Source organism: Papilio machaon, chromosome 8, assembly GCF_912999745.1.
Source record: "Papilio machaon chromosome 8, ilPapMach1.1, whole genome shotgun sequence".
In the NCBI taxonomy this organism is placed as follows: domain Eukaryota; kingdom Metazoa; phylum Arthropoda; class Insecta; order Lepidoptera; family Papilionidae; genus Papilio; species Papilio machaon.
In genome coordinates, this window is record NC_059993.1 from 706,452 (window position 1) to 733,215 (window position 26,764).

General features: G+C 33.4%; 3 protein-coding genes across 3 annotated transcripts in view; 2 read left to right on the forward strand and 1 right to left on the reverse strand.

Moving 5' to 3' along the window:
- Positions 1–26,764, reverse strand: part of LOC106720249 (angiotensin-converting enzyme) — a 108,832-nt gene that overhangs the window by 66,885 nt on the left and 15,183 nt on the right. Inside the window, exons 8-9 of the mRNA XM_014514847.2 lie at positions 22,129–22,372; positions 20,411–20,509 (exon numbers count right to left, since the gene is read on the reverse strand). Of these exons, the coding sequence (XP_014370333.2) occupies positions 20,411–20,509; positions 22,129–22,372 (343 nt within the window). The remainder of the gene's footprint in view (positions 1–20,410; positions 20,510–22,128; positions 22,373–26,764) is intronic.
- On the forward strand, positions 1,687–3,558 carry LOC106720282 (skin secretory protein xP2). Its single transcript, XM_014514880.2, has 2 exons — positions 1,687–1,785; positions 2,112–3,558. The coding sequence occupies exons 1-2, from the start codon at positions 1,774–1,776 to the stop codon at positions 3,183–3,185; spliced, it is 1,086 nt and encodes a 361-aa protein (XP_014370366.2). The 5' UTR covers positions 1,687–1,773; the 3' UTR covers positions 3,186–3,558.
- On the forward strand, positions 18,127–19,753 carry LOC106720260 (proline-rich protein 4). Its single transcript, XM_014514858.2, has 2 exons — positions 18,127–18,228; positions 18,389–19,753. The coding sequence occupies exons 1-2, from the start codon at positions 18,217–18,219 to the stop codon at positions 19,580–19,582; spliced, it is 1,206 nt and encodes a 401-aa protein (XP_014370344.2). The 5' UTR covers positions 18,127–18,216; the 3' UTR covers positions 19,583–19,753.

A 26,764-nucleotide genomic window follows, 5' to 3' on the forward strand; every position in this document is an offset into this window, starting at 1 on the left:
ACAAACATCTATCCATCCATCTATCTATCTAGACATTTGCATTTATAATAGTTGTAAGAAGTAACGTTTATGAACATTGTTAAATTAAATTCAGTAACTTAGGGCCATTCAATTAAATTTTATGGTATATTTCGTCAACAATGTACTAAGTTCATAAGAAAGGTAAGCTTTCAAAAATTATTTCAACATAATTCAGTTCTACTTTAAAAGGATGGTAACCAAGCATGAGGCTAACCCCATACATATAAAGTTATGTATCCCGGCTATGAACATATATACATAGTATATTGCTGAGCTTTTTTTAGAAAGAGGATCTATATGTTTATCTACATACAAAATCTGGCAATCGCTCAAAGCCCGCGGCAATTCGTGACACTGGAGACTGACCTTCCCACGAATTAAAACATAATCTTGCGTTATGTCTTTCGGATATTAGGAAAGACTGAAGCTTCCTTTGAGGACGAAAATGTTTTCCCAACGATTTCGCCGGTAATGGCATTGAACTTTTTTATTTTTATTAATGGGGTAAGAATTACACGGGTATGTACTTTACATGGTTTTCTTCACATCCTGAAGTCATCTAAGATAAAATAAATCAAAATATGTTCAGTGGATAAATGGGTTCAATCCTGACAGGCTATTTTTTTTCCTAACATAATCTGTATGACAATGAAATAGTCTGAACGTCTAACATTTTTCATTTGTGGTAAGTTAAATAATAGTAGTAAAAAACTCAACTGAATTCTCGAGCGAGTTTTATTTTACGTCTTGCTGAGTGGATATTAGTAAATTTAGTTATGTATTATATAATCACAGGTTGGCCGGCCATTTTAATTCGGATCCGGATGGTACGGTTACTTTCATTTGTTAACCTTAATTAAGGAATATTTCTGCAATTATTAATTAAACTAAATGTTTTTTTTCATATATATCTTCAATCTTGATGCGTAACTGATTAAAGGCTTCATTTTCGGTTTCTCTGAAATTTATGTTTAAATTAAACTGTTTCTAATGTTTGTAATATTTGTATAAATAATTTTAGATATGATGCACAATTCTACATGAAGAAAAAAATAACGATAATGAATCAAAAAGTAATTATTTCAAACTTATTTCATAATTTTATTTCAACATAAAACCAGTATAGTTAAAATCACTGTATTAAATCACCGCGAAATGATTATTGTTTATGTCCTCAATTAACTTATAATTAACTGAAACAATCGATTACTACTGAAAATATCTGGTTTAATTAGGCCCGTTTTCGCCGTAGATTAGGTTTGGTTTTCCTTGAATTTCTGTAGTCCTAATTTCATGTAATTAATACTTAAATAAAGAAAAAGATAAAAATGTTTTCATAGAACACACCTAACTTAATATTTCGTAAAAACATAAACAGGACTATTTTCGAACACAATGAGGCATTCAAGAAGATAAAATCGTCATACGCATTGAACATCGTTAGTATTAAAAATGCGAGCAGATAATCCGCAGTAGAGTTGACGGCGCGGCGAGTGGCGTTGTGTTTCAGGAACTACAGAGAGCGCGTTCAAACCGGTCGGCATCTCGATGACGACAATATGGAGCATTTCGGTTCCAAAGCGATACCCCCTCGAAAGCGAAAGTGTAACGTGGTCCTACGGAGCGCCGCCATTTTTTTATTTTCATCGCTCGGCCGCTCATACAGCGTATATATAGCGAACGTGCACAGCAAAACGCATCATTCGCATTCAGGACTCCACTGCCTTCAGTGCAACCAACAAGAGCAGCATCATGAGGTTCATGGTGTGTTACATTTTGTGATATAGTGTGTTGTGCTTGTGATAGTGCGTCAATGGTTAACAGGACCCTTGATCTTGATAGAAAAGCTGAGTTCGAACTCGCTTTCGATGGGAACTCATTCATAATTGACGCAATTGTTCCCAATCCTCTGTATTAAAAACCAATAACCAAAATCTTCCATCGCAGATAATGATCTCTGTCAGGAAAACTGGACAGATTGAACATGATAACCACAAACTTCTGAATCAATCCACTTTTTTAACTATAGCTGAAGTATTCGATGTCTAAACTTTTGTAAATGTTTAAGTATATTTTAATATCTGTTACAGCTCGTGGCCGCCAGTCTGGTGGCTCTTCTGGCCTTCGCGAACGCAGAAGAAGCCAAGAAAGCAGAAACGGAAGTGGCAGTAGCTGACGACAAGGAGGTGGCGGCCACCGATAAGAAACATGAGAAGCGCGGGCTGATCGATCTCGGCTACGGCGGACATGGGGGATACAGCGGCGGGTTCGGCGGCGGATACGGTGGCGGATTCGGTGGCGGTTACGGTGGCGGTTACGGCGGCGGCTATGGCGGTGGTTATGGAGACTCGCACAAAACCATCACTGTGGTTAAGAATGTTCCCGTTCCCTACCCAGTTGAGAAACATATCCCATACCCTGTCGAAAAGCAGGTCCCCTTTCCCGTCAAAGTACCAGTACCTCAACCTTACCCGGTCGTCAAGCACGTCCCTTACCCGGTCAAGGAATTAGTCAAAGTACCAGTTCATGTACCTCAACCTTACCCCGTCGAGAAGAAGGTGCCTTACCCAGTGCATGTCCCCGTTGACAGACCAGTTCCCGTCAAGGTATTCGTGCCCCAACCTTACCCAGTGGAGAAACACGTGCCTTACCCAGTAAAGGTCCCAGTGCCGGCTCCTTACCCCGTTGAAAAGAAGGTGCCCTATCCCGTTAAGGTTCCAGTGCATGTTCCTGCTCCCTACCCGGTTGTCAAGGAGGTGCCCTATCCCGTCAAGGTTCCCGTCGATAGGCCTTATCCCGTACACGTCCCCAAGCCAGTACCTTACCCAGTAGAAAAACCCGTACCTTACCCGGTTGAAAAACCAGTGCCTTACCCAGTCAAGGTACCCGTCGACCGCCCCGTGCCTGTGCACGTAGAGAAACCAGTGCCGTACCCCGTGAAAGTGCCCGTGCCAGCACCATACCCCGTTGAAAAGCACATCCCCTACCCGGTGGAGAAGCACGTGCCTTACCCAGTGAAGGTGCTCGTAGACAGGCCTTACCCGGTGCACATCGAGAAGCACGTCCCCGTACATGTCGAGAAGCACGTGCCTTACCCAGTTAAGGTGCCCGTCCCAGTTGTCGTCGGCCACGGACACGAGTATGGCCATCATGGAAGCTACTAATGGCTGCAGGAAGCAGACGTCTGATTGTGATATCTAAATATAAGATTAGCACCGTAACTTACGAACGAGAGCCGTGGGAATCACCATCAAATGGGATAGTGGTCGGTGACCAGATCTCTGCATGACAAATCCCACGACTCTCGATCGACTCGCACTGATGCAATACTCTTTTTATAGTCTTTTTTTTCTTTTTGTTTTTTTTTGATGAACGATCGGTGATGTTAGAACTTTGAGTTGACGTACCTGTTACTTTAGGAAAGAGAGAAATGTTTCTTATGAAGTTTTTTGTTTTTGTAAAATTGAGTCGATTATAATTATTGTACAAAAAATAATAAAAGATGGCGCTGCCAAAAAGTGTGTGCTCGTTTATTTTCCGGTCTATTGTCTTAAGTAATTGAAGGGCCAAGATTGCGGATCGTGAGAGGTTGTGAAACTATCAAATTAGTAGCCCAGTTACTATATTACGATGATAGAGTATACATTAACTTATATTACGTAACGCTTGCAAAATAGATAATTGAAAAACATTATGGCTTCGATCGACTTCCAAACATTAATTACATTGCCATCCGCAATAAATCAGTTGAATCAATCAAAACAAAATTATTTACTGATACAAATTTACATAATTGCCGAAGAGTTAATAAACATAACTATAATGTACAGTGCATAAATAACTAGGCATTACTCAAGAAATAGTGTCCATCACAACAGTAATATTATTTTAACAATTTAAAATGCTAGAATACGATATTCCTAAAAAGCTATCAGTCACTTGTTTCTAAGTATAATTTTCATTGCATAATAATTTAAAGACAAACGTTCATTTGTTTATTTAATTTAAATTTGTCATTTCTTAGCAATTATTTTTTAAAGTTCTCTAGAACACTATTCCTATAGTTTCTTCATTCAAAGTATAAAACGATGGAATGTTAATGTTTAGATGTCGAATGAACGGGGATTTCGCAGTCATCCTACGACGTTTTACTTTTGCATAAGCCATAATTTTCATTCAGCAATTAGGTATTAGCAAAGCGAAGCCGAACCAACATTCTAACCTAGTTAGCCTAGTACTATGTACTAGGATGTTATAATGTGTGTTTATGTCTTTAACTATGTATTGTCTAATCAATTAAATATGTATATCAAATAGCTTACTTGATAAATAATCTAACGGGAAAATCTAAGTCCATGTCCAATTATCCTAAAACCTAATTTTATTTACAATAAGAACTTAATTTGTTACTTCAAAATGTATACTCGAAAAACCACCATCATATGATTTTTATAGCAAATATTCCTATTATCCTTTGTCTTATTTAAGAACCTTTTAAAATTTTACAGATTTCTATTTACGTGTTGATATATTTTTTTCTTCAATTGTAAATTCAATTTTCATTCCAGACATTGTATAAATCATTGGTCTATGATGATAAATTTATAGCAAATAATTACAAAATTAAACAACAAACAAAATGATATATTGTGAAATGGGATACGTTCTGCAAACGTAATGTGTGAAGCGGAACTAACAACGCGGCGTAACGCATTGCGACAATAAAAAAACAATTCAGATCACACCTTACACGTAAGAATTGATAATTATATAGTATAAGGAATATTTGATAGAAACGTAAACGTAATAAGTTGTTTTGCAATTATAACACTCGATGAGAATAGTTTCATCTATTTACCTTATATTACATCCTATTGTATATTATAAGACCTATTTTTATCTTAATTCATTTTTAAATAATGTATGTTCTATAACTGCAATTAAGAAAATACAAGAACGATTTACAATAAAGTTGTAATTTATTAATAGGTTCTTGGTTTTTGATAGTTGTTTCTGAACATTTTATGTATATTAAAGGGACGTAAAATCATCATGGTCGGTTTTTATCTTGAAAATTTTGCCTATCTATTTAAGAATATACTTACTGTTATTACACGTATATAAAAGTTTCATAAGATACTATCCACAACACAGGCGAGTATTACGCATCGTTGCTACATCCTCTCACTGAAGAAAGGCGAGGTATAGGTCAAATTGCAAAGATGTTTCCAGGATAATACTACAAACAATCGTCGAAATGCCACGGCCTTTTAGTTGTCAGATTTTTCCTCCATTCTTTAAGAAAACTATAAAAAGGAGAAGAGGTATTTTAAAGAAGAACGCATATGCTACTTATTGATTTGATACGATAATTTTCTTGAAGAGTTTCTATAGAAGGAGAAGATAGTCATCGTGTATATAAAAAATTACAAAATTCCACTTTTCTTTTGCATTACGTGTGTTTATCTAATAAGTTAATCTTAACCATCACACGTATTGGATATTGCCGCTAATACATTTTGAACACGTATTTACGAAGTACTTTGGCCCCAATCTTACATTAAGTATTCAGGCTGGTGTCAGCTGATCTGTTTAGAACTAAATCGGAATGAGGAAGTTTCTTGTAATATTACAACACAATTATATAATTGAGAAAAGAAATTATCATTTAAGGACAATGAAATATTTAATCCTTTGTTGAAAGATTTCAGATAAAATTTAGTTTGTATGGGTATAGAGTTTTTTAATTCTGCACTGACGAAGTCGCGGGCGACCGCTTGTCGTTACTTATATTATGAAGAGGAAAGATTTGATTGTTTGTATGCATTGAATAGTATCTAAACATAGGCTGACTATATTTATTACTGATTTTTTTTTAATTTTGCGAGCATGTAGTCGCGGGCAACTGCCAGTATTTATGTTACTTCTTACTAATATTATAAATGCGAATGTTTAGATGGATGGATGGATGTTTGAAGGTATCTACGGAACGGTTGAACGGATCTTGATGTAATTTGGCACACATGTAGAACATAGTCTGGAAGAACACATAGGCTTATTACGTTTTTTTTACTTCATCGCAGACGGGGTCGCCGGTGACAGCTAGTTATGTCCTAATATTTAAGTAGAAAATTTATGCGCGTCTAAATATACCATTAGTCCATGAACTATTAAACATATAAATTTTTGGTTAAAATACTGTGTTAAATTGAATATTCTTTATTTAATTTAAATATCAAGGGTAAATGCTGCACCTCTTGTTAAGAAATAATGCATGCAATCATAAATAAATTCAAGTTAAAGTCGACCTTCATATTTCGCAATATCAACATAGATAACTTGATAAGTTTAAGTTAACATTAAGTAAGCTGTCATTTGCACTGATATTAATTCCACAATTTGTTTAACTTAAATCAGTCTTCTATTTAAGTTACAGTTTGAACACTGTGATTTAATATAATTAAGCATGAACTAAACAATAATTAGATTCAGTTTAAAAATAAAAAAAATATATTTATATTTTTTGCTCATCGAAAATATATGTGATAAAATAAAGTATAATTACTATTTTTGCATTTTAAGTAATCCTATATTATTAATTATTATTATTAAATAACCTATAGGTTACCTAAGATTATAACACATACCACCCCTACTTTAGGGTGGGCTCAAGCCCCTCGACGAGACAACAAACAACGAACGTCTTTGTCTCACTACAAATTTCAAAGGGGTATTGGATGCACAATATACCTTTCAGATTTCACACATATATTGCTGTTTAGTTTGCCTTTACTGTTGTGAAAACATTTGATTATAGACAAGGAGCTTTTGTATAAGGAAGATATTTACTACGTAGCACATTGAAGTATGCATTAAGTAGCTAAAGCTAGAATTGTGTTATGATAAAACCATTACAAGTTATGCAAGTTAAGTTATGAGGAGGTAACGTAATAGACTTAGAGACCGAACAAAATTGTCTCGTAGCGGCACATTTGGTACGGTCACTATAAAATCATTATGTTCTATGAGTCTATGTGATTCAATGGATTATTGTATTATGAGCTTACAAATATTGCAATATGCTAAATGAAGTAATAAATGGCAGTAACAGGATCAACCCTTGTACCAATTTATAAAAGGTTCTTCGTCCAATAACCGACGGCAATTACTTGACTGTCAAAAACTGGGAAACAATCTTTATATTTAATACATTATTTACCAATAAATATGTCAGTAATAAAAAAATAATTTACAATTGAAATAACTATGTAAATAAGCTAATAAATTTCATTGGTCATTCTTGAAGAAGATCATAAAAAATTTATTGTCGCATATATATGCGATAAATGACGTAATATGGCAATGGCTTGTTTTTAGACCTTGAGACTGAACTGACAGTGAGATGTTCCACTTTCTCGTAACATGTCAACTGTAACGGCGAAGTTGAAAGTGATGCGCCCACCTTACCCAGTACGACGTCATGCGCGGCTCTACGCTTAACTCTACGGCCATTCGCGCGGCACCTCTCTTGGCTCCTGACCAAAGCTGCGTGCAACTAATATACTGACTCATATGCAGACTGTGGTTGACCTCAATTAATTTAATCGTTTGTTAACTACTTTAAAAAATTTCTTGCAAATCAAAATTTGATTACATCGTCTGATTTCTTATTTACATTAATTACAGTCTTAGCTACAAATAGTAAATACATTGTCTTTTTTTTTTGCTTTTAGAACTATCTTACTTCTTACTAATATTATAAATGCGAATGTTTAGATGGATAGATGTTTGTTTGAAGGTATCTCCGGAACAGCAAAATAATTCTTGATGAAATTTGGCATAGATGTAGAACATAGTCTGGAAGAACTCATATGCTACTTATTATTTTTTTTAATACCTCGCGGATGGAGTCGCGGGCGACAGCTAGTAAATTATAAAACGGTTAATTATTGGTGTCCACTTTCTATACAAGTTTCTATTTAGTTATGAAATATTGTAATTCAGTCTACTTGGTTTATATTTCATGTGAAGGGGCTTTAGATAGGAGGTAATTAATGCTGGCTGAATGATTAAATTATATTTTAATCCGCGGTTCGATTTTCGAATCACGTTTCAATAAAAATTGAATTATTGCGTGTAAATTATTTAATTACACAAAATAGTTTCAATTAACTATTATATAAGGAAGTTGAATTGGAAATAATAAAGTATAATAATAGGAAATAGGATTAAATATTCCGCCGAACAATTATTAAATCTGGGATCTGGATTACTTGTTAATATCTACAGCTTTGTTATAATGGTCATGAGATAGTCTTAGGAATGAATAAATACAAGAAAATTCTTATCTGTTGCAATTTAATTAGTAGTAAACCAAATAACGATGTTTTATTACAGAGTTTACATGCAGATAATATTTGCATAATCATTCTAGATGCGTTCACGTATCGATCGCAAATGGAAACTATAGTTTGCGTGTAGTAATTGTACAATCAGGGTTGCCACTAAATTTTGACGCATAGGAAGCCGAATTTTCATTCTGTGCGTCTCCTGCTCCGTCGATTAAAGGTAGGCAACGTAACTGCAATTGCCAATGTCTATGGACAGCTGTCGCTTCGCCATTTTGGCGAATTCAGGAAGAATTGCTTGACTGTTGTTTGCCATTTTATAATAAAGAGAAATAAATAAATAGATAGGTATATATTTCCAAAAAAGTATGAAAAATATTTTACCCCCGTGTTGTACAACCCTGAATGCGAACTAGTTTTGCGACACAAAGCCCAGTAATATTACATAAGTTACGAACACATTACTTAGTATTACATCGGCTTCAGTAATTCTCAGTAAATTATCGACTCGTTGGGCGATCGTCAACTGACTCAATGGACGCAATCAAAATTTATTAACTTTAAACATAATTGAACAATTACTTTGCGATATTGTTTTATTTAAAAGTATTTTTTACTTTTAAAAAATATTGACATATAAAAACTGAGCAGTTTTATTTATTAATATATAAAGTCGCTATATTTTTTCTAAGAAGTGTTAAATATTTTGGAAGAGAAGTAGAAAATTTTGCGAAGAATAAAAGTTGTGTAGGAAACTTGTTTTTTAAAATGTGGCATACGCTGTAAGCTCTCATCATCCCATCATCTCCCTATCCATATCCCACTCTAGTAGGGTGAGTGCCTGCCAAATGGACTTTCGTATTATATACATTCATTTTGTATACATACTTGTTTATATACGTTTAATTTGCATTTACTAGTATACTCATATGTCTACATTACCCATTGCAATGGGTTCTCAACAAGCTGTAAAAGTAATGAGTTTGCAAAATTTCCAATCACCCACACTCTGAAGATGAACCTTTGAATAGACAAGCCAATCAATCAGTTCAAATGCGACGCAGTGCGAGTTCATTGACCCCGCACGGGTGAAGGTTAACGATTGCGTAAAAAGTAAAAGAGGATGCACACTATACGAATTCAAATTTAATCTGCTTTAGTAATTTATGTAAGTAACACTTTAGCGGAGTGGTCAGAACTTTTTTTTAAGAGTATCACAACGTACTAATTAGTGTAAAATAAATTATTAGTCTAGTTGCCTTTACAATTCAAATATTACTAAAAACTACTTACTACACTAGTACTGTACAGTCTACACACCACTACTATAGTGGTGTACCTTTAATTGAACTCATTAAAAAAATTAAATATATTTCAAAATTAACACAATTATTTTCCTATCGTCTTGTTGCGTAGCAAACGCCGGTCATTATAATATTGCAGTGTCCGGTAGGATTTCATTATACGACCGCAAACCGTAAAGTAAACACCACTATATTTTCCTTATTACCTCACATAATACATAACAACACATATCTTTATTTAAATGTTGAATGAAAAACAACACATTAAGATACTTTCAATACCACAGTGCAGGTAATACAGTATGAGTCTTTGGATCAATAATTAGCTAATATGTGGTCCAACTCTTTGTCAATTGTCATTTCGATAATTTTATTCAAATAAAATGAAATATGGAAAAAGGAAAAAGTTTACTTTAAGACCTGTAAATAATTAAAGCGATGATTTTTTTTATTTTTATGCAAATATTAGCCCATAAAATTAACCACCTTTACGTATGGATTACATGGCTAACATTTTTATGTTTTCAATGTACGTGTTGTTCTTTTAAGCGTAAGCTCATTTTAAGTTAATGAAAAAAATAATTTAAATTGAAATGGTATATCTGATATGCAATGCTCTGTAACTGTCTGCGTAAGCTCTGCGATCTCGATTCACTTGCGGCTTCATTTTACTTTCGTTACGCTCACTGTTCCTTTCGTCTCGACATCGACGTCGACGGACTTTGAAGTTTTAAAGACAGGACCTTGCAAGCGCACCCATTCCCTCTTCTCAAAATAAAACCAATATAAGTTCTTAAGTTTCTTGCTTGTGTGCTCTTTTAAGTATGTAAATTTTTGCAATAGTACAATTCATACTTACGTCAAACTTTACGTGTACGCATGAAATATACAAATAGTGTAAAATTTATTTAAAACAACGGCGGCTCTTTGCCTAATCCGTTTCTCTTTAGTCTAAGTTGTCGGATGTACTTATACAACTCTCAATGCCGTATAAATGAGGTTTGTAGGACGATTGTATTAACTATATCGATTTTTAATGTTGACATTATTGTTTCAAATGTCAAGTTGCAATTTAAATATATACTTTAATACTCGTGTATAGTACGTTGTAGTTATTTTAGAGCTTTTTATGAGCTTTAATATATAATACCACCAACTCAAGAAAAGCTCTTCATTCAAAATGATAGGTAGCTTTCATAGTTATTTATGATATTCCTGAAAATTAGAAGTACCTACATTTTCTTTATTCTGGATTGGGTTTTTTAAAAAGATGCACCTTAATCGTGTATTAAACATCAAGTTTAGTTTTCACAATTTTATAATATCAAATTATATTTTATAATATGTAATTGCGTAGTAGAACCGTGTTCTAATTTAATCGCACTACTTCAGACGTAGTGCACATTAGCGCCACATTTCCACGCGGATTAAACTGTAACTACGTGAAGGCAACATGCGTTCACTTTTTTTTTATTGAGTTTAATTTGTTAGAATAACTTAAAAATAATAAAGCTTTAGGTACACAATAGATGGCGCAGTTTCGCAAAAAGGAATTTTGGTTACGTTTAAATGTTTATATCGATATTTTTTTAAATTTAAGTATTAACTTAGTTTTGGGAAACGCATTTAAAAGATACCTGTAAAAGTAAAACATTCAGACTTACCTTTACATTGTTTTTTTTTTGTCAGTAAGGACTTACCTGAGAACAAAAAAATAAAACATTAGGTTTTTCTTCACTAATTAAGTACTCACATTTTTATTCGTTCCTTTGTAAATCAAATCAAAATGTGAGCCATTTTACTATCTTACTTCTTACTAATCTTATAAATGCGAATGTTCGGATGGATGGATGGATGGATGGATGGATGGATGTTTCTATCGATATCTCCAGAACGCCTCAATGGATCTTGATGAAATTTGGCATATATATAGAACATAGATGGAAGAACACATAGGCTATTTATTATGTTTTTTTTTAATTCCGGGCGGACTGAGTCGCGGGCGACAGCTAATTACTTATGTTTTTAAAGTGTCTGGAAGAGAAGAAATCTTTGACTTTATTCCAATACGGGAAGATATTGCATTATTTTATTTCACATGCGTTCAACATAACACTCCAACACAACATAATTCATAATTAACGATTAACTGGCAGATACATTTTACATCGAGTATAATTAATATTATAATTGCCAATAATTCAGGCCGTTCCATGTTTCAGTTACGGTAATTACTCGACGTGCCGATAAGAATTAAGTAATTGACAGGTTTGTTATGAAATTAGAAACAATATCGACTAAAATAGCATCCCCTAGAGACGGAAGAGATGTTTATTTATAAAAAAATGCAAGAAAAAATTCTTTAAAACCAATTTTTTAAATAGGACACTATTATGTCTCAGATAAAAAAGTTTTCTAAAACATTGTGTAAGCTCTTGACCCTCCTAATGTTAAGTACAGTGGTTAAAAAAGTCAATTTTCTGCTCATTAATCGTAATAGAATTACGTTTTTTGCTCGACTGTACTATTGTAGCAATTAAATTTAACGGAAGAAAGCGCGTGAGCCGATCGTGAATGCCTTACGCAAGCGCTAGTGTTGTAAAGCGCTAGATGTAAGCTATCGAGATAAGAATATTTGCACATTAGCAATGTGATTAAGTTACCTAAGCGTATTTGCAATAGCGCCCCCAATTGTTTTATAAACGATACTAAATCTATGTTTTCGTTGATTTATCGAAAGAGTAGCTGTCGCCCGCGACTCTGTCCGCTTGGAATTAAAAAAAACATAACAAATAGCCTATGTGTTCTTCCAGACTATGATCTATATCAATGCCCAATTTTATCGAGATCCGTACAGCCGTTTTGGAGATACCTTCAAACAAACATTCATCCATCCATACATCCATCCATCCATCCATTCATCCAAACATTCGCATTTATAATATTAGTAAGATTTTCATATAACTTGTTGAACTTAAATATATTGTATTAATTTTAAATAATTAACTATGTCATTGTTCTTTTCTAAATTATGTAAGCCACAAATAATGCTTATTTAACGAAACTTAATTAAAGGTAGGCAACGCATCTGCATTTGCGGATATATATGGGCAACGGTCGCCTCGCTATTGCGGCGAATCCAGATGGCCGTTTTCTCGTTTGTCGCCTTTTGATATAAAAAAAAATCTTGGTTGAACGAACAAGAATCCTAATTTTATTCAACATGCGTAATATTGCGAAAAGTGAAATTACAAAATTAAATTAAAACAATTACCCTAGAGTCGCAAAAAATATCTTAGAAGTTCTTTTCTGGTTTATTTATTGCAATCGAACAATAAGTCATTTTTTAAGGATAATTTTTCGATGTTGATTTTCAATTTTTTATTTCATAACATGATTCTGAATCAGCTAACGCTATATTTTTATCTATATATATAGAAGAAAATCGTGTTAGTTACACTATTTACAACTCAAGATCGGTCGAACTGATTTAGCTGAAAATTGATGGGTAGCTTGGAACTAGGAGACGGACATAGGAACTTTTTTATCTTGTGTGCATTTTTTTTATTCCGCGCGGACGAAGTCGCGGGTAAAAGCTAGTAGTACATAAAAATAACCCTGTACATAAAATTTTTATTAATAACCTATAAATAATCAGAAAGTTTTGAGCGCTTTGTTAGTAACGTTTTAACCAATATCGACATTTATATAATTTCCCATCCCTATACTGTTACGCTATTATTGAGATGTTACGGGTTTATCGTACTCTTAGCTCTTCCTCTGATCAAATAACAATTAGTTATAGTTATTCGTTTATTTTTATTCGAATATCAACAGTGCGTTAATTAATATACAGATAGTTTCCACGTTTTTTAATTGTTAATCCATATTAATATTATAAAGTGGAAAGATTCGTAATTATGTACTTTTCTATGTAAGGAAAAACTCTAAAACTACTGGACTAATTACAAATTTCTTTTGCCATTAGAAAGATTAAATATTAGAATTTTTTAAATTCCTCACAGACGAAGTCGCGGATAAAAGCTAGTTACTATACAAATAGCTAATAAAAAAAGCATTTTTAATACCGAAGAGGATGATAAATAAGGTCATTTCAACTTTTAATTCATGAAACATTACACGTATTTTTCTATGCGTTTCTGCTTGTGACTGAAAATTATCAAGTAGTGGAGCGATTTTGATTACATTGTCGTACTATGATTAACGTTTATAATTTAACCCGATAGATGGCGCTGACGCCGGCTTGAATTCTAGAATATATTTAAAAGGAAAATTCATCCGATTAAAGCGTTTTCCGAAACTAAACTTACATTTTGTAATCCTGTGTAATAGGTACCGACTTCAGATACGTCTGGGCCAGTTCACATAAATCCTAGTTTTATGTATAAAATTTACACCAGGAAAGACGTAATAAGGATATCTAGGACATCATTGTAAACAGAATAGATCTTAAATAAAAACATTCGTTCTCATTGCATACGTGATAGATTTTCCAAACAGATGTTTGTTGGAGAAAAAATATATGTTTTGTGCGTTCCGAATAGTAAAACAGGTGAAATACACCAACGAAGTAATAAAGTTTGTTTATCTTACTAATATTGTAAATGCGAATGTTTGGATGGATGTTTGTTTGATGGTATGTCCAGAACAGCTACATAGATCTAGATGAAATTTGGCTGAAAATAGATGTAGAATATAGTGCGGAAGAACACATAAGCTACTCATTAAGTTTTTTTTTTAATTCCACGCCGACAAAATTACGGGCGACAGCTAGTTACATATAAAATTAAGTAACTTTTTTTGACAGCAAAACTTAATCTTCTCTTTATTTTTTTTTACAATTATTTTCTTACGATTAGTTTTTATGCAAATCTGAGATTTTTTTTTTCAGTTTTGTTTACAAACAGTGTCAGTCATCAAAGGCGCATAATTAACAACGAGGTTTGTTGTTGTAGGTTGATGCTTTATTAAATCGCAACGAGTTCCGCGCATGCGCAATGTGGTTACGTATTGTATTGTGTAGGGTGACCAAATATTGGTTACCTTGAGTTAAATCTTACTAATATTACAAATGGGAATGTTTATATGGATGGATGGATGTATGGATGTCTGTTTGATGGTATCTCTGAAACGGCTTAACGGATCTTGATGAAATTTGGCATAGATCAACACATATGCCACTTATTATGTTTTTTTATTAATTCCGCGACAGCTAGTACATATAATTGACATGTAATGTCATATCAAGTCAAACTTATTTTTAAGCTATGTCAAGTTAAAAAAAAGGTACGTTAAAAAAGCACAAGAACAATTTTTGTGCACTTAGTTTACTTAGAACATGGAAATAGGACAATGTAAAGTATAAAGTATATTTAATGCAATTGACATCAACTTCTTGACGTTTATTTCAAATATCTCTAAACGTTATATATTTCGGAATATTAAAATAAGGCTGGAATGTTCGAGGAATGCACAAAATCATAGTGTACGTAGTCTCATCAAGGCTTACACTAGTTGTAGTTCAACGCTTCGACAGACGCGCGATTGTTATTAAAGTTTTTACACGAAACAAATACATTGTAACTGTCACAGTGAAACTTTTTTATTTTATGGATAACTATTAATATATTATTAATAGTGAAAACCTTTAGTTTTCTTAAATATGTATGAGGTAAAAACATATGTTTAAATTTTATATTACCACTATCTATGTATCGAGAGGAGAGTTATATTAAAATTACAATTAATAAACACAGTAATTCCAATTGAGTTTGAATGTGGATGGCTACAAATGTAGAAGAAGACCAAAGAAAGTATGGATGGATTGTGTGAAAGAGGATATGTGTAAGAAGGGGGCTGATAGAGATGTATGGAGGAGTAGTACATATTGTGCCGTCCCTCCTTATGGATAAGGACAGGTTGATGAGACACAATAATTGCACTAGCAAAAACATTGTCCCACAAAATAATATAAATATTATCAGCCTCATCTTTAGTTAACGGCCGTGAAGTCCTTGATCTTTTAGTAATAGACATAGAAAATAAGTATACATTACTTTATAAACGTTATGCGTAATAGGTGAAACTTACATCAAGAGGTAACAAGTCGGTTTCCTCATCATCTCTTAATATCACTATAGAATTTTGTATACGCGAAAAACAAGATAATACGCTTTTTTAATTTGTGTTTTTTAATGTAAATAACATTTTAGTATAATTTCAAGAAACTATATTTTTCCTTCCTTGAAAACTAATATTTTTTGTTACCATTACTACTCACGACATTAACCGATTGGCTGTAATCGAACCTACGACTACTTGGTCCGTATACTTGACTACTAAGCTATTGGTGTTTCAATAAATAATTCACTGTTAGTTTCTGAGACGAAAATCTATGTATAAAAATATAGTCATCCCTGTCATTACCTTAAATAAAACAGAGATAACAATATGTTTTAAACGGGAATTTAGGTCTCAGAAATTCACGGTTAATATGGTGTCTATTAGCTTGAAGTTTCAGTTGTGGTTAGATTTTTATTTCAAAACCATTTTATGTAAATTGTATGCAACTACCAGTTAAATAGCAAACGATTACCGCACTTTATTAAGATGCTTTAGATGTCTATCACAGATTTATTATGTTTGCAATTCATTTAGTACGCGTTAGAATATATGCAATAGATTTTGTGATTCATACGAGAACTTTAAAAGAAGTTAAATTATTCATAAAAAATAAAAATAACTTTTGTAAATTTTTTTATTAACAATTCGCATCAGTAAAACAAACTAACAGAGATTTATAGACCGTAATCTTATTTTATTTGAATAAATTAATTACAATAACAACATAATATATCCAGATTAAGACATTGTCACACATTTAAAGCGAATATTTAATGCAAATATTATTCACGTGTTCTTAATACAAGCATAATTTATCAAAAATACCATTTGATGACATGAAATAAATAATCTTTACTGGCCAATTTAAACCCCGACAACACGATTTAGATTAATACAAAATGAATTTTATTGCAGATTATGATCTGCACTAGTACTTTTTGAAAACAGGCTCGAATTAGACGCCGACATTATATGAAGACGCCAAGACGTATGTATATGTGATGCGACGCCGCACCGTAACCGCAACGCCACCAGTGTGCCATCACTCTAAATTTGTGTTCGCCAAAGTATTTTACAGTCGTAGAAATGAAGAGTTTTTGTTAATGGTAAGTACTATACAGAAATTGGGGAAAGTATTAGGAATGGTTCCAAAGCCTCGTTTATAAAGCGACACTAGTAACGAAGTAACAATAACTTTACTGTGATGCTCTTGTCCTGATAAAATTATGAATACATTATTTTATTAATACATGCATAAAGTAAAGTTTATATTAGTGTAGATAAAAAAATATCTAAATCAAATTGTATAGACTTAAAAACTAGGTTAATTTCTCTAGATAATCTTACGTAAAACGCTAGCTGCAAAGTATCAAGAATGCATTCAAGTGTTAAAAAAAAGTTTACATACAACTAGACAAATCTACATGAACTTTACAACGAATTAAAAAACATAAAGCTATATTACTTTTTATATAAACAGTTTATTGAATTGAGAGACAAGTTACGAAATGTCCCCTGTTGTCTACGAGGCTATAAAAATTGCACGGACTACATTTTTATTATTAGAAATTATGTCCATTAAACAAATTACAGTCAATTGCCTTGGTAAGAAAAAGGCGCACAAACGTTTAATTTTCTAACAGATATAGGTTAGTACCACGCTAAGTAATTTTAGTATCAATAAAAATATGTTGACACAATCGTGATAATAAATTAAAGTGGTTTTTAGACCTTGCATATAGCAGAAATAGGAACAGAGAAGCAAGAACTTCATTTGTTTCATACGACCGCGACCCTTGAACTCATCATCGTCAAGTTTCACTACATTCTATATAATTTTGTCACAGCATGTACAATTATTCCATACATCTCTATCAGCCATCATATCTTAATTCATAAGACTAACTAACTGAAAGCTTTATTGCAAGTTAAGGGCAATATTACTGGTCCTCAGTTTAACCAAAACCCTTCATCTCTCTTTTACATAATTATCACACATTTCACTATAAATATTTAAAGTCGTTACTTATATTTTTAAATAAATCTTCGAATAAACAAAACATTGCAATGATTTCCCACGTTACATCTAAGTGCTATGGTTACTATTTTATTACTATTTCATGTGAATACCAGTTAATGCATAGGAGACGTTAATTAAATCGTCAATTAGTTCATCTTACAAAATCGATACCGTATTAACCGAGTTACCCATCGTTCAAAATGAGCAAAAAATATGTATAAACAACAAATTGTGAACGCACACATCCATGTGGCTCAGTGCTGGCGAAAGTATGCAATGTTGGATCTGTGAAACGAAACTGGTGGTATAAAACTGGCCAACAAGCTGCAGCACAACACACTCCGTAAGAACGTTCGCTGAACAACATTGCTAAGCGATCATGATAATTTTGGTTAGTATTCAAATAGTAATAAAAATTAAACTAATTGTTATCATTAAATAGTGATGTTCTATTTCAGTTTTTATCGATTTTAATTGAATTAAGGATTAATAAGTATAATTGTCTTCAAGTTTAAATTTAGTGTTATCACATTTTTATTTCACTGTTACAGCGATCTTCCTTAATCTTGGCCGTGGCTATAAGCCTGGCCACGGCAGAGGAGAAGGCAGAAAAGGACAACAAGGCTGAACCAAAACCAGTAGAAGAAAGTAAGAAACAGGACAAGAGAGGTCTTTCAGACTTTGGATACGGCGGTGGTGATCATGGAAGTTTCGGCGGTGGTGATCATGGAAATTTCGGCGGCGATTTCGGACATGGTTACGGTGGTCACGATTTTGGAGGCGAAGGTGGCTTCGGAAGTGACGGCGGCAGTTTCGGAGGAGGACACGGGCATGAAACGCACGAGGAGAAAACGATCACAATTATAAAGAAGGTTCCGGTACCGTACCCGGTCGAGAAACACATTCCCGTACCAGTAGAGAAACATGTACCAGTACCAGTTAAAGTGCATGTGCCTCAACCGTACCCAGTTGTGAAGACCGTACACTTCCCCGTCAAGGAGTACATCAAAGTTCCTGAATATATCAAAAAACCATACCCAGTTGAGAAACAAGTGCCCGTACCGGTCGAAGTCCACGTCGACAGGCCCGTCCCAGTGAAAGTATACGAACAAGTGCCGTATCCCGTTGAGAAACACATCCCCGTGCCAGTAAAAGTACATGTGCCACACCCGTATCCAGTTGAGAAGGAAGTGCATTTCCCAGTGAAGGTCCCCGTCAAAGTAAATGTGCCTTATCCAGTAGAGAAAATAATCCACTACCCTGTTCATGTGCCAGTAGACCACCCCGTTCCGGTGCATGTTGAAAAACCCGTTCCTGTACACGTAGAAAAGCACGTGCCCTACCCTGTCGAAAAGAAAGTGCCTTACCCAGTAAAGGTGCACGTTGATAATCCTGTCCCAGTTCATGTTGATAAGCCAGTGCCCTACCCGGTGAAAGTACCAGTGCCGGCGCCGTACCCCGTAGAGAAGGTCATCCCGTACCCGGTAGAGAAGAAAGTACCTATACCAGTCAAAGTACCAGTCGACAGGCCCGTACCGGTTCACATAGAAAAGCACGTGCCATACCCGGTTGAGAAGCACGTTCCTTATCATGTGAAGGTACCAGTACCGATCGTTCACCACGAGGAAAAGCACGAAGTTTCCTATGGAGGCCACGAAAGCTACGGAGGTCATGACTTCGGAAGTTCGGAGGGCTTCGGGGGACATTTCGGTAGCTCCGAGGGTGGGCACGAGTTCCACCACTAAGAACTGATCTCTATTTGTTTTTTTATTTGTAGTTTTAAATGTTGTTTTGTGTTTAGTTTTTTTTAATGACTGTTTGTTTAATTTTTTTACGACTGAAATGCGCGTATGTTTATATGAATTATGTAAATAATGCCCGAAAGTATTAAATACAATATTATGTGTTAAAATGTTTATAAATTGTTTAATTTGCAATTCAATATTTCGAGAACGTATTGATAACACAAACACCATATCCATATAATTATTAATCCATACGGATTCTATTACATAGAATAGGGGTTAAATGTACAATCTTAAACAGTATACCTAGGAAAGCTCATTGCTCTTTAACCTATGAAATAACAGACAATAATTAACTTGTCATCATTTAACGTAACAAACTTATTTTATACTTAATCACGGTTACGAAATCAAGTGTTGTAGTAATACTTTATCGTTAAGTAAGCATATAAGAGATCAGTAACCGTTGGTTTCTGAGACCTCAAAATCTCTGTAAACATATCGTCATCCCTGTCATTATCTTTGACAATACAGAGTTAACAGTATATTTTAAACGGGGATGTTGGCCTCATTGAAACTACTGAAATTTTCTATTTTAGAATTACCATAATCAAAAAACCTACAAAACTGTAATATGCATGAACAGATGTTCTCGGATTAGCTTTTAAAATACCATTTGTTCCAAACAGAGTTAACATTTGAATTACTAGGAATACGTTGTAATCCATTTAATTTTGCTATATACAAAGTTGATTTATTTCTCTCTGTCATATTTACAAAGCGCATCAAATTTGTTTGAGTTGCAATACAATATTAAAATTTCCTTACCTTATATAGGGGATATTAGCAGGAATGTGGTACTTGGAACCGGGATCAAAGTCCATTTCTGAACGAAGAACTGGCGGCTTCACACCTTGATACTGTTCCCTGCAGAAATAATTTTTAATTTAGTACATTTTGTTCAAATTTTCATGATTTCAACCACAATATTACGTGTTCTCGTGTCGTGATGAGTTTTTATGGGATTTTTTACCCGGACTGATTAATCGGTAGAACGATCGACCCCTTTTTTATTTATTTGTTTTATACCATCACTCCCATGAATGAAGAAATAGACATTAGTCTCCTACTTTGTAACATGTAACACCTTCATAAAAGCCTATTTGCTATAATTATAAAATCAACAGTAACATCATAAAAAAGTTAATGATATGGGTGAAGAGCCTGCAGTAAATCGGGTCAGTTAGCCAATCTTTACATCAATGTTAGACGTTACATAAGCTAATTGTAACATGAGTTTAGTTTCAAATATGTTATCATGTTTAAAAACATAGAAAAACAGTTAAGCATCTAAAAAGTAATAGATGTAATAATAAAAATAATAGAAAAACACTGACGGTTTTTAAATCTCTATGTTTAAACTTATTGCTCAAGCGAGGCCCTATTTGTAACTTCTGGAACATAATAACTAACATTAAGTAACTATATGCTCATGCTTACTGACCTAGAATAGTCAGCGCTTATTTCCCAGAGCGGCGGACCGTGTGTATTATGCCATGTTACTTATAGCACCAAAATTATGTTACATTTGGAGATATTGTGTGACAAGTCGCACATTTTAATTGAGTAATGTAACATTATATTAATTTAATATACATATTTTATTAAAGCTCAAACTTTCCATGTGACAAACTCAAACTCTCGAGTGATTTATTTGACATTTGTTTTATGTTTATTATAAAAAAGTATTAGTAAGAAATCACAAGTCTTTTGTCTTCAAATGGAACGTAGCGGATAAAATATAAATGTGTAAAAATCTTTAATCATATTCCAACTACATATTACAAAATGTTTTTTTATGTCCCATGAAATTATACTATATAGTTTCCCTACACGAAGAAATCTTATTACATAAATAATAATAGTTATCAAAGAAAGAGATCAAAATATCAACACATAAATAGGACTACATTCTCAAAATTGTAATGACTTCCAACTAACTAAACTTTACTTCCTGATATCTATATAGAGAAAAATTCAGACCATATAAAGAAATTCACAAGACCGATTTAGCAACGGTTAGGTAATACATTTTCCGGACAACTTAAAAAAAACAAGCTAATTAAACCTCGATGATCGTGAGAATGATTGACTGGTTAACGTCGATGATATATTAGATCACAACGTAACTTCATTTCTTGTTCGTGTAGTTGCTGATAAAATTTTTCTATACTATGAGTCGCCAATCAGCCACTAAGGGAACTCCTATACTATTGTAGGACCAATATTATTGATCACATTTGACATTTCATCAAAATTCATCAACGTAACCGGGCACAAATTATTGCTTGCATATTTACGTTAATCGTTACAAAGTTGAATCAGTAAACTCTTGTTCTTTTTTTAAACACTGACGATGTTACAGAAGATCTCATATTTTTATATCACAAGGTGGTTTTGTGACCGTAAAATGACTCCGTGTTTAACAATTTGACATGTATTATCCCTAATCTAATAACGTATACTTAGTTCATGTATCAACATACCTAAGTCTCCACCAATGACAATTGTACTGCTCCTTCCTAATATCACCAGTGAACACATCCCAGCGCCACTTGTCCATCACCAGAGCGAAAGGTAAGAAGGCCAGCTTGTCCATAGCTTGGGTAAACAAGTAGTTGATATCGTGCGCCGTGTCGTCGATGGATTTCTGTACCAGGCCCAGCGTCTGCAGGTGACGAGGAGAGGCCACTGAGAGGGCGATTGTCTCGCCAATAGCTTCGTGGAAACCTGTACGAAGAATTATGTTTTAAAAAACACGATTTTAGTTTAGATTTTGAAATGATAACTGAAATCACATTGGAAAATTAACCTCAATTGGTGAAGTTTTTTACATACCAATATGGTGTTTAAATTGATATTAAACAGCAGTTAATAACTAAAAGGTGAACCTAGTAAAGTTATTTTTTCAATTAAAAGTGCAAGTGTTTTATATTTATACTTTTTGATGAATTTCGTTTGTCATTAAGATCGACTTATACATCTATGAATTTATTCGTCGGAGGGGTCATTCTGTTTTCGTGGCTAATTCGCTTTTCTACCAACAATTCGTTGAGCGCCGCGTCAAGACAGAGTCGGTGGCTCAGGGGATAAGCACTTGACTTGTACAGGTCCTGGGTTCGAATCTATCCGACGTTCTTACAGTAATGAAAACATCGTAATGCAACCTGCACAAATCAACCAACCCGCACTGGAGCAGCGTGGTTGACTATGACCTACCTCACGTCCTACCTACCTACGTAACTCCTAACTTAGGGAAGGCGCCGAGCCTCTCAATGGTGACGTATAGTGAGCTGATGATGACCAACAATTCTATTTTTATAATGAGTGTAATATCTTATTCTGCTCACCCAGATTGTGTTAACTTAATCATATATTGTAATTCCGTTCCAGTGGTCTCACGGTTTTAATACTTGCATTGTTACAAAAACAACATTAGTGGAAGTCGGTCGAGATGTTTACATGATCTTATTGTTGTTTCAAGAAAAAGATCTCCCAGTAAAGATGGAAAGCAACCTTTTGTTTTGAAAAAAACAAAGGTTTAAGATATCACTCAAAAAAAAAACATTAATAAAACGCTCATTAGACATAAAAAACACTCGGAAGAATGGTTTCAGTTAAACGTGCGTTCAATAGAGCGAATAAAATGTTTATCTCGCTAAAGCTTAATTCAATAAACACGAACGTGTTGTGAGAGAAAGCAACGCGCACGCGGAAGTGAACCCGGACAGGTCTAACTGAAGTGCGTCGTACCGGAAACAAGCTCCACTGGACCACGAGTACGTTTCCTTAAACATTTTACTTACAAAAACTATGATATAAATATAAAAGTTCAGGAATTTTGTAGAAAAACTACGTACGATGACTTTTGGAAAACATGTGGAGATGACGTCAATCTTGAGTCTTTTTTTAATAATTACCTATATATACTTCTGTCTAATATTGTTATTGACGAATTCAATTTCCAAATTATTGACCCATACTAGACAATCAACTCAACTCAATAGACTAGTTAACAACGTAACTTATAAATTAATTTAAATTAATCCATAATTAGTTTAAAATCTTAATAAATGTGTTAATAAATTGATATATTCAAGGCGATTATTTTAACAACAATTGAACGGAATTAACATTATGTAAATGATTCAAATGTTTGGTAAAACGAAGTACAGCAAACATTTTATATAAATGTTATGTACCGACTTCCTTCTAACAGTTTCCTTTGGATCGATGAATAGCTAGCGTAAATAATGGTAATACCGACTAAATGGTAACGCTAAGTGTATGAAAACATATAAATTAAAGCGCCAAGTCGGGACTTTGATACCCATAATTTATTGTTTGGAATGGTTACAAGAATTATTTATAAATAATATTCTAATAATGGTTGAAAATATACTTAATGTATAACTTAGATAGGATTATCTTAAAATAATAACCTAGGAAGAGATGGATGGATTGCGTGAAAGATGACATGATCAAGAAGGGGGTGACAATGGAGATGACGGCAGACAGATCCAATTAGAGGACGGAAACCCGGTGCACTGACCCTACGTAGGTGGGACAAGGTCAAGGAGATGATGAATAACCTGTAATGTCTATTAGAAACGCGGTTACAATTTATTAGTCTACAAACACTGTGAAAAAATTAATAAACAATAATTACACGCACATTTTTGTCTAGGTCAGTAAATGTTTGTTTCTAAAATAAACATAGATGAATAAAACATTAGAAGATCTGAAAGCGAAAGCATTGCGCTATGTAAAGATGTATACAGAGATACGTATCGCGGACAAGCCTGACTGCGAACTTGACCTCCTTATCTAGTGGAGTGGACGACAGAGAAAAAAAGTATCGAACATAGACGTAAATACATTGGATAACACTGGTGTAGTTTGAAGAATACTTTTGTTTGTTTTAACATAAGTAAAATTAAAATAAAATCTGGTGTGGAATGTGTGGTCTTAATTGAAACACATTGACTATATTAAGATTAGACATTTAAATATTTGTGTAAGATTATAAATGTACAAATTAATATGAAATATCTAGTAATAATGACGATAAAATTTGTACGAAATAAAAAAAAAATTGTGAGATAAAATTAAGTACTATAAAATAAAATAAATAATCACATTTAAACTACCACATCCCTTAATTCATTCTCTATTCTTTGCTATTAATAGAACGCTCGAGATTCTTATGGATTGCACAACTGGCTGTAGTTTTTCTTATGTTATACATTATATACAATTAACGACTAATGGACTTCCCTTAGTAACCATATGACAAATTTTTAAGTAGCAGTAAGAAATTAAGAGTATAAAGCCATAATATTTAAGTACCTTCGGAACTATGAAATTACTTGTTCCTCTAGTTATTTCTATAATAAGACATAATATTGTATAAAAGGTATACTAAAAGTTATAACCTATATTTGTTATGTAAACCTAAAGTGAACTTTGCAGCGCTAAGTTAAACATTTCATGTTTAAAGGCGCTAAGCTATATAATTAAGCATAAAACTTAAAATTTTGATGATTAATAAAATGGATTAAATAAATTAATAATTGCAGTTAAAATGTCGTTGGAATTGTTACAAATAACAAAGTTATTGGACTTTCCAAGTTACCACAGTTTGTAAGTATCTAAGTGTGTGCTGGCACGCGTTCTATTCAACATTTCACAACGAGCCGAGACTCAGTGTCGAATTTGCTCGTAATAATGTAAATGTTATACGTAACGTTTTATGCAATTACACATGACCACGCTATAACCACATATGGTTAAGTTTAACCAAGAGCAAGACCACCTAAAGAGTAATAAGAGTGAGACAGATTTTCAAAACCCTTATAGAAATAGGTGAATATTCTGAGCCATATTTGATACACTTTTATCTAAAAATGTACTACCTTAAATAGTGTATGGTTGTTTTAGAGAAATTATTTTAACGTTCTAGTCTTTCTAGTCTAGTTTTAGTTTCTAGTCTATAAATATCTGTTATTTCACAGATAAAAGATTTTGAGAAGTTTCGTTGAAAATCAAGTTTTACTCTTTTCTTTTTTTTGTTTCCAAATATTTATTATTTGTTAATACTACTTCTAACCTACAATTCAGTAAATGCCCCTTACTTTGTCGATATCTACAGTTTCTTTTATAAAAAAAAGTCATGAGTACTTCTCTTAAAGTAATGTAAAACCACCGCTAGATACCAGTAAGATAATGCGCACGCGCACACCATTTGTTCGTATATAAGAACGTTGTGACGTAACATATTGCATGTTAGAAATATATCAAAATTGTTTTACACAACACGCAGCTCTAACCTTTCCTCATGATGTATTTCACCACAACAATTGAATAATCAATAAAATTATTTTATATAAAAGACTGAATACCATTTAGATTTCGTATCAAGATTGTACGATACTGAACTGAAGGTATTTGTAATTGTAATTGCAGTTTCGAGTAGTAACTCGTTTTGTTCACTTACATGACATTTTAAGATTAATTGATGCTAAAAAATTTAAGTACTACCTCCCAATATTGTTCGGTAGTCGAAAAAAAGCTTTTTACCCCTTAAATTTTACCTTTCCTTAGTAGTTTAAATCATATCTTAAAGAAGATGGAATGTAACATAAAAAAGGAAACAGTTGTAAAAGCTTTTAACAACCAGCTGTTGTCTATGAAGTCATTCATTCAGTTTTTGTTTAAAAAACATCGTTGTTTATTCTTTTGTTATGTACGTTTTATGCCAGTTTTCAACATCTATGTGTTACAAAGGATTACTAAGATGTCTCCTCACCATGTTTCAACATAGCATAAATAAATCGCTTACATAATGTTAGTGGTTATAGACATAAAGTATTTCTGTAGAAATTACGTTACTAGGTTAACAGTGCTTTACGCAGTCTCTTTGTAATTAAATCGCAATTATTTAACTTTACAAGTGACAGTTTTATAGATTACCCATTAGATTGTAATTTCGCACAAATTACTTTCCTGGTCGTAATCTAGAATATTTGCTGTTCTGATTATAAATTGAACAAGCTAATTGATTAGCAGATATATTGCGGTGTTCGTCTGTCGTAAAGTTATTAGCTACACTTACAAAATCAA